Source organism: Pyricularia pennisetigena, chromosome 2, assembly GCF_004337985.1.
Source record: "Pyricularia pennisetigena strain Br36 chromosome 2, whole genome shotgun sequence".
Taxonomy (NCBI): domain Eukaryota; kingdom Fungi; phylum Ascomycota; class Sordariomycetes; order Magnaporthales; family Pyriculariaceae; genus Pyricularia; species Pyricularia pennisetigena.
In genome coordinates this window covers 2,586,388-2,595,528 of record NC_043741.1, presented here as the reverse complement: position 1 = coordinate 2,595,528, position 9,141 = coordinate 2,586,388, and the positions used below count along the sequence as shown (strand labels likewise).

The 9,141-nt window shown below is 52.7% G+C and overlaps 2 protein-coding genes across 2 annotated transcripts; one reads left to right on the top strand and one right to left on the bottom strand.

Annotated features, from left to right (window-relative positions):
- Window positions 1-2,150: 2,150 nt before the first annotated feature.
- On the bottom strand, window positions 2,151-3,998 carry PpBr36_00702 (uncharacterized protein; the record flags this gene model as incomplete). Its single annotated transcript, XM_029887893.1, has 1 exon — window positions 2,151-3,998. The coding sequence occupies one exon, from the start codon at window positions 3,996-3,998 to the stop codon at window positions 2,151-2,153; it is 1,848 nt and encodes a 615-aa protein (XP_029750858.1).
- Window positions 3,999-6,038: 2,040 nt separating this feature from the next.
- PpBr36_00701 (uncharacterized protein) lies at window positions 6,039-8,449 on the top strand (the record flags this gene model as incomplete). Its single annotated transcript, XM_029887892.1, has 3 exons — window positions 6,039-6,289; window positions 6,372-8,255; window positions 8,362-8,449. 3 exons carry the CDS (start codon window positions 6,039-6,041, stop codon window positions 8,447-8,449), a joined length of 2,223 nt encoding a protein of 740 aa, XP_029750855.1.
- Window positions 8,450-9,141: the final 692 nt, after the last annotated feature.

Here is a 9,141-nt window from a genome sequence, read left to right as displayed (position 1 = left end):
GATTGCGGTTTTTCAAGGTGCGATCCAAGAGGTACGTGTTCTTGCGTCTTTTTGCGCCCGTGTCGCGTTCACCACTCGATCGCTAACTTTCCGTCTCCCTCTTCTCCCTCCCCACTGCCCACCTCGAGAGCGCGCTCGGCGTCGGTGCGGCCTCACCTCATAGCGGTTCCAACTGCCAAGTCTCTGATACCCGCCAATTTATGAGCGTTCCTTTTCGAGAAACTCCAGGTCCGTGATGGCGTGAGAGTTTGCGTGAGAGGTTGGGAGAAGAGGCGCTGCGCCCGGTCGCAGGTCGAATTTGTGCGAGTTTCCAGTCGCTTTCGGTCGGGCGATCGCTGGTCGGTGAAGAACGGCTGAACGAAAGAGAAGAAAAGATACAAAGTTATCTTTTCCTGCCCTTCGGAGAGATATTGTATCGTCGTAGGCTCGAAATAGTCGGTTTCCGGGTTGATTCTGATGCCAGGCAGATACGCCAAAAGTGAGGTGGAGGTGGGCAGGTTTCGTCAAGCGCGGTGGAAAGTGCTGGCGCGATTGGCTGCCTGAGGCACTCATACATGCTTGCTCTTTGGCATGCTCTGAAATTGCGGGGAAATGGACCTCACTCTTTTCTAGCACACGACTAGACGAAGACTAATCCATTTTCTAGCGGCTTGGCGGTTTGCCCTTGATTCACTTCACACTTGGAACCGCATGTCAGCAATTCGTTTGACAGATATCGAATATGTTATTAACTAAGCTAAGAGTACTGAGAGTGAAGCATCTTAAAAGCTGTTTACTTTTTAGAAATACCAACACGAGCAGGTATCTGTGCCCCGACAGCCGTGCAGTTGATATCAACAATACAAATTGAAGAAGAAAAAAAAAAAAAAAAAAAAAAAAAAAAAAAAAAAAAACTCTTGCATATAACGAAACAATATCATCAGCAATTTTTGAAATTCCGTGTGTGGATTTCCCTTATATATGGGCAGGATGTATCATTAAATACACCGGAATTTTCCTGGATATACATAGTATATACCCACTTAAGCATTGTATCTCGGGCATGATTGAGGGATTTCATGCTATTGGTTTCTTTAATCCACTTGTTTGTGGCTCCAAGAGAGCAGGCGAATCCCTACATACTAAAAAGTACTATGCAGCCTGGGATTGAAGAACCCCTTTCATATTTCAAGTCATCGGCACATTGTAATCTCAGCTTGATAGTCGGTTTATGCGTCTGAGTCGTCTGTTGGACCTGCCGATTCAGCGCAAGAGATGCGCGTGCGACCAGTTCGAGGAGGTCGCATCGTATGACATTTTATCTGCCTACTTATGTTGTACACCGGGTATTAAGACACGGGACGGGCAATAATCCAACCCCGGTGACCGGGCAGAGTCAAGTATATTACTACCCTCTGTCGATTTTAAAAGTCTTGCCGTAGCCAGCAGTATTCCAACCACCCTTCCTTTGTACCTTTCTTTTGTATTCTCATACTTTCCTCCTTACTCTTGCCTTGCTCAATTGTTTTTGTTCAGATACCAGCTCTCTTTTCCTAGGAAAAAAAAAAAAAAAAAAAAAAATACTCTCCAGTTCATCTCAGCCAAATGCGTTTTCAATACATTCTATCCGCTCTTTTCGTCGGCGGCGCCATCGCCAGTTACGCCGGCAACCTTGCACGTCGCGACTTTAACAGTTGTATGGAAGAATGTCTTGAAAAAAAAGGATTTACCCAAAAGACATACGGAGATTGCCAGAGAGGATGTAATGGGAAATGAAGCATTCAGGACTGTGTCACCAACGAGGGATGCTAGCTTGAGATTTTCCCTGGCTACATAAATAATCAAATACCATGTTCGGCCTCGGCCACACCATAAATCATAAGCACACCTCACTGCTACCGTTTACTGTAACCCAAACACAACAAGCCACGCAAAACCTTACGTAGTATGAAGCAGGTGGAGACGAGAAGTAAAAGTCATTATCAGCCTCGTTTTCCCTGGTATAAATCTATGATCGTCGCCGCTCCCATGCCCGCAGTGAAAACAATTAGCAAAGAAAATGACATAGATACCACCCATGGTCAGCTTTCCCCAACCTGGTAACTCTAACAAAAGGTAGATACGTAAAACAAAATAGACATCCAAAAAGGTGCTCTACACCTCGGTTCTCCTCAGACTACGATGCTAAAGTGACTGATCTGCGAGTAGTATGCATGCACGGCCAGCTCCAGCATCCACACCTCACCAAAAACCTCGCTGCCGTCGAAGCCGCCGATTACTAGCAACCGCGAGTCGTGCAGCACTGTGCCGTGGTACCCCCTCCCGCTGGGAGGAAGGCCGTACACGCGCCGGCGGTCCCATGTCATGGTCACAAGGTTTAGGAGCAGCACGTCATTGCTGTACTCGTTGCCATCGTGCCCGCCCACCACGAACAGGAAGCTGCCCACGATGGTCGACGTGTGGCTGAGACGTCGGTGCGCCTGAGGGATGCTAACAGACTGCCACAGCGCCGTATCCACGTCCCAAACCCACACGTCGTTGAAGCACTCTCCTCCGTCCGACCCACCAAAGATAATCAGCTTGCTGCCCACCATGTTGGCCGTGTGGTAGCCTCGAGCTTTGGGCCGCAAGTCCTTCTTCCCCTTGGTACCGGGGGCCGCTCCCACAGCGGTGTCGTCGCTCGGCCCGCTGACAAGTTTCCATGACATCTTGCTCATGTCGCTGACGTCTAGCCTCCATATGTCATTGAGCGCCCTGACGCCATCGCCACCGCCAAACACATAAATCCCGTTCTTGTACAAGCACGCCGTATGTGCCCTCCTCTTGCTGGGGACCTTGTCCCCCACTATCCGCGGCCGGCTCCAGCGGAAGTTGACCGTGTCCAGGACGTAGACATCATTGTAGTAAGCGGGGCCATCACCACCCCCGAATATCACGAGCTTCTTCCCGACGGCTGTGCACGTCATGGCGCGTAGCGGTACAGGTACATCACCGACAACATGGGGTGTAGACCAGTAGAACGAGTCGGCGTCGAGTACGTAGAGTTGGTTGAAGCAGGCACGACTGTCGCAGCCGCCAAACACAAAAACGTTGCTACCAATCATGGTGGTTGTGTGTGCGCGCAGTGCCGTGTGCCGCACCCCACTCACGGGGGCACGCGACCAGTACATGCCCGAGGATGGCGCGGGGGGTACATCGGGTGCCGTACGTGGATCGATCAGTGGCGGGAAAGGAATGTGGGCATGGTGTTGGTTGTTATGATGGGACTGGCGCGGGCCGGACCGTGATGTGCGTGTTGAAGATGGCTTGTGTACGTTCGAGGCTACGGAGGTAGCGTTAGCGCTCGTTGGGGCAGATATAGGCGTCTGGGCGGTTGAAGGGCCGGCTCCGGGTTTTGATGCTATGGCAGATGTGGAACGAAGGCCGGGCGTTCTGCGCGCTGCTGCCATCCCTTCCCTGTCGGCTTCGGTGCTGGTTTTAGTGTTGAGTTGGAGGTGGGAGCGGGCGGATGTCGGGGTAGGTGTAGTTGCCGGCGCGTTCGAGTACAGAGTGTTTGCGGACAACAGTGACACTTTGCTCGAGGCCGAAGTCGGCAGCGCAGGTGTATGAGATGCAGATAGGGATGATGCGGATTGAGAGCGGTTGCGGATTGACAGCTCTGACGGTTTGCCGCGGCGATCGTAGGATTTGGTCGCGAGATGCCCTGGGGTGTGGGAACGGGTGAGTGGCGGGGCGCGGTCCATGGCTTCCTCCTCCTCTTCATCGTCGTCATCGTCATCTTCTTCATCGTCGTCATCGTCATCGTCATCGTCATCGTCGTCATCGTCATCGTCGTCGTCGTCGTCGTCGTCGTCGTCGGCCAAGTGAGCACTGTAGTCATGTCGCCGCGGTGGTTCCGTTGGCGATGTGACAGTTGCAATCTTCTGCGACCGAATAATCTTCGACTTTAGCGGCGAGCGGATAGAATGGCCGGCCGACGATGAGTGGTGATGGCCAGCATATTGCTTTGGCTCGGCCATGGCAGGCAGGTGGCTACAGTGCAGGTGGTAGGCAGGTGAAGTGGTGCAGTCAGTTGCTGTCACCACATTTCACCCCCTGCCAGGCGTAGGGCAGGATTCGGAGATCGGATCAGTCCTTTTTAAAGGATTGTGACCAGGGGCGGTACTAGCGAGTGAGTGCCGAGGATTCCGTCTAAACCAAAGTGGGAATGGGAGGCTTGAAACGAGGGTTATGAGAACCGTTGCAGAAGTAGATGCGTACGTTGGAGAATATTGTTTGGTATCGTGGAGCAGGAGTTGAACTTGGAACGATGACGAGGGCCCTATGAAATGTTGTTGCTTGGCTTGCTTGGTACCTGGTAGGCAGGATCCGTTTGATTCGCCAGCTGATAAAAAGAAAATTGGAAAGCGCGGCGGGCTTGTTTGGTAGAATTGAGAGTGTGGGAGCTAAGGATGGGACAGGCCTGAATGTGATTAGTGCAACCGAATACCAACGGCATAAAATGCACTCCTTCAATCTTAACTCAGGGCAGTGCCATGTCCCTGCAGAAATCTGATGTTTGATCATAAATTGAGAGACGGATGAAAAAGAGGAACGAAGGCTAGAATCGCGCAGCAAAGGTTACTATTTAAAAAGGAAAAGGGAAAAAAAATTAAAAAAAATTCGCAAGACCATATTCTATTCTAATCTAGCAGTAGGGGTAGCTTCAAGCCAGCATTAAAATCTTCGCCGTTGCATTGCTGTGACCTCCCTCCCCAGCTGACAGCACTCCCCGCCCATTGATGCGGGCCCTTGCATGCCAGTGGTGCCCTGAGCTGATGAGAGAGAAAAAAAAAAAAAAAATAACCAGATGCATAGAAATGGAGATGGACCAGGCATCTTTTCATTCCGGTTGGTATCAACGTCACAGCCAACTCAAGCCTCCAGCTCGTGCTCGGCAACCCAGATTCTAGCACCAGATCTAGCCCAATCTACAGCATCTCTGTTTTATGCTCTTGGAAACAAGTATGGCGCTCTTTTTCTCTCTCCCTCTCTCTGTTTCGTGCATACGTTTACACAAAGTAGGTAGTACTGCGTATAGTCAGCCACTCTTGATTGATCTACCTACTGTATATGCATCGTCGTTTTTCCCCTCAATCCGATATGGGCTGCACAAACTTTCTTCAGCCGAACTCTTTTTTGCCCCGCGCCCCTGTGCCGCTCCAAACAAGAAATGCGCCAAATGCACAAAAGTTGAGTTGAAAGGCTATCTGGCAGGCCGCTAAACATGCGAGCGACAACGCACCGATTTTTCAGCTTGCGTTTCACCAGGGAGCAGGTCATGGATGTTAGTCGACCCTGGCCTAGGGGAAAAAAACTATTGGTTCGAAATCTTGCGGAGTGCACCACCACCACCTTCTGTGGACTAATTTAGTCTAGTCTAGTTCTAGGCTAGTTCTACTGCTAGGTATAGTATAGCGGAGAGTATTTTTCGATCCAAACCACTTAACCTCTTCATAATCTCGTCAGGGACTGCTTCCGATCATAAGAAACACAGTATGGCCGTTGAGATCAGGCGAGACCGTCACGCGCATACATTGAATGCGAAGGCAAAGCACCACCCAAACTGTGTCGAGTTAGCAACAATCCTGTATACCTAGCATACTAGACCAGAGTCAACGTATAATTGATTACCTTACCTACCTGAGTGGCAACTTGGGCTACCCCGGTGAATACTTACCATGTATTTCTGACGGAAGCCGCTCCCCGGAATTGAGAGCCCGTCCAACTGCATGCCCTCTGCATGATGACGGGGTATGGTGGGGCACCGGACCGGCGCTCTCTCCGATTTTGACTCGGTGCTTTTCTGTCAGCCCGCCCATGGATGCAATTTTTACGGCACCAAAGAAAACAAGGAGAGAAAAAAAACCTTGTTTTCAATGCAACGCGGTTTTTTTGAACGACAAATCGCGTTAATTCTCTGAATCGGGAATTGTGCACGATTGACACAACAAAATATTCAGCACACGCACGCTCGCGCACCAAATTTTCTTTTCAAATCTTCGGGGCTGCCTGCTGCAATGGACACTGACACAACCACAATCCCTCCTCCTCCACCAGAGCTGGCCTCGACCACCGAGAAGCGATTGAGTGAAGCTGAAAATGGGGAGCCTGCAGCCAAGCGTGTGAGACTTGATGGGGATGGCGACGCAAACGGAAGGGATGCAGCCGTGAAGGAGAATGCTGCCAATGGCCAACAAAACATGACCCCGGCCGCTTCCGAGATTAAACCAGACAACCGTGTCAAGGGCCAAGCCCCCATCAAGGCTGAGTGAGTTTTGCATGTGAAATATATTTTCTTAAGATGACCGGCACGACTGGATCCTTAGCTAAACTTTTGTATTGCATTTTAGATATTTGGTCGAGGTCATACAGAACAATGGCCGCGATGCACGTGATGATGGCCCAGACGACGACGCCGCCGAGGGCCGCACTGCGTCTGAGCCTTCAGGCAAGGTCGCTCGCAAGGGCAAAAAGGGCCAGAACCAAGCCCGTGACTTTGGCCGGTCCGCAGACTCTATCCGTCTGTGCAACAGCCGCATGCTTTCGAATGAGTTTTCCCCCAAGCACTGCAGCTTTGGTGACCGCTGCAATCTGTCGCACGACCTTCGCAAGTACCTGGCCGAGGGCCGTCGTCCAGATCTCGAGACTTTTGGTGGCAAGTGTCCCATCTTCGAGGCCCATGGCTGGTGCAACGCCGGCTGGAAGTGTTTGTTTGTGAGGAGCCACATGGAGGAGGTCGAGCGCGAGGATGGCAGGAAGGAACTGGTGCTGCTCAGGGATCTCACACGCAGCAAGAAGCACGAAGATGATGCAGCCAGCGACGATGGGCCGTACGGGGTTGTGAACACGGTCGCCAGTGCGGACAAGCACCGCATGGGGCGCAGCAAGGTCGATCTAAGCAGGTCGATCGAGTATAGCAAGTGGATGGATGAGTACACGAACCTGGTAAAGCAGTTGCATAACGCGCGAGTCGACGAGAAGAAGCGTGAGGAGGAGCTTGGCGAGCTTCGCGCCACTTTTGTCGAGCCGCCATTCAAACCGTCAGAGAAGCGCCGGCTCTATTTCGGGCGCGAGACGCCCGTACTCGCACCGCTAACGACTCAAGGAAACCTTCCCTTCCGTCGACTATGCGTCGAGCTCGGCGCCCAAGGAACATACTCGGAGATGGCCATGGCGAAACCCATCGTGCAGGGCCAGCAGTCGGAGTGGGCGCTGATGAAAGCCCACGAGTCGGAAATACAGCCACCGAAATTGTCTCCCGAGACACTAGCTTCGAACAAGCCGACAATCAAGGTCTACGACAACAGTAGGGACCTACGTTTTGGTGCGCAGATCTCGGCATCTTCTCACCCGCTTGCCATCAAGGCCGCCGAGTGCCTCACAACCTTCCTCCCCCACCTCAGGCTAATCGACCTCAACTGCGGTTGTCCGATTGACATGATCTACAAGGCCGGTGCCGGATCAGCCCTTCTCGAGCAACACAACAAGATCGAGCGCATCATCCGTGGCATGAACGCCGTGTCGGGCGAGGTGCCCATCACGTGCAAGCTGCGCATAGGCGTCAAAGAGAACCATCCGCTTGCCAAAAAAAACATTGAGCGTGCCGTGTTCGGCAGCCCAGACTTTAGGGAGCAGCTGGGGGCACCAGGATGCGCGGCTATTACGCTGCACGGGCGGACGCGGCAGCAGCGCTACAAGAAGCCGGCGGATTGGGGCTACATTGCCGAGTGCGCGGCGCTGATCCAGAGCTACCGCGACAAGAGGGACGAGCTGACGGACACGGCGCGGGAACCGGATGCAAGCACGCTCACCCCGTCGTCAGAAGTCTTCTTCCTCGGCAACGGCGACTGCTACAGCCACGTCGACTACTACAGGGCCATCGACGAGTCGCGCGTCGACACGGTCATGATCGGACGCGGGGCCCTCATCAAGCCTTGGGTCTTTGAGGAGATCGCGGCCGGCCAGTACCTGGACAAGTCTTCGACGGAGCGGCTGGGCTACATTGAGCGCTTCTGCAGGTACGGCATGGAGGCCTGGGGCGCCGACGAGATGGGCATCGGCACCACGCGGCGCTTCCTGCTCGAGTACCTGTCCTTTGCTTATCGCTACGTGCCCATCGGCTTGCTCGAGCGGCTGCCACCGGCCATCAACGACCGGCCGCCCGCGTACCGCGGAAGGGATGATCTGGAGACGCTCATGGCAAGCGACAACTATCGGGACTGGATCAAGATCAGGTATGTCTTTTCTTGTTTTGCTGCGATATGCCGCGAATCTGCAGGGAGGCTGGAGAACATCGCGTATACGTTGCTGACACGCATCGGGGTTCACCCCTTTGTACAGTGAAATGTTCCTCGGTCCGGCACACGAGGGCTTCAAGTTTCAGCCAAAGCACAAGAGTAACAGCTACGAGATGGAAGCTGAGGGTTAAGCGGCGTCATCTCTAGACAGCAGACAGAAATGTGTTTCGGCTGAAGATTTGGAGGCTTTACGGTGATTTTAGGCTCTAGTATTGACACGGCACTATCATGATGCTCATGGAAATACGGCAAATATAGGCTCCACCTCCTCGAAGGACTCCTTGCATCATCTCTCTACGCGGTCTCGCTAGTTCCCAGGGTCGATTCCCGGAAAACTGAAGGTGCATGTAGTTTTGAACGTCCTCAACTGATACAAAACAATCCGGAATGTGACGTGAGATCAAAGGGCTATAATGCCCGTATCATCGTAACTGTGTATGGGATAGAAGGACCCAACAATAGAACTATTTTTTTTTTCTTTCTTTTTTTTCATCCATTCTCTACCTGCAATCACCTGCCAGCAGGAGGACACTGACAGACTCCCACGAATTTAAAACCGCCTGGCATCTCGCTTGCTACCAGTGTGGTTGCCCAACCTCAACCCGATGGACATACTGCAACTCCGCACGCGAACAAACGCGAATCGACTGGATAGTGATCCTGCACAGCACTCCCCTCGCCTTCCAACATCTTTTCTTTGCTGCTTGCCCCGGGCAGCTGTACCCCGCCGTCGTGTCATGCAGAACCATGCCAGGTCACCCCGCGACTACCATGCGGCGGGGCACTTGGGCGCGACCATGGTGTCGTCAAGGACTCTGGGGGT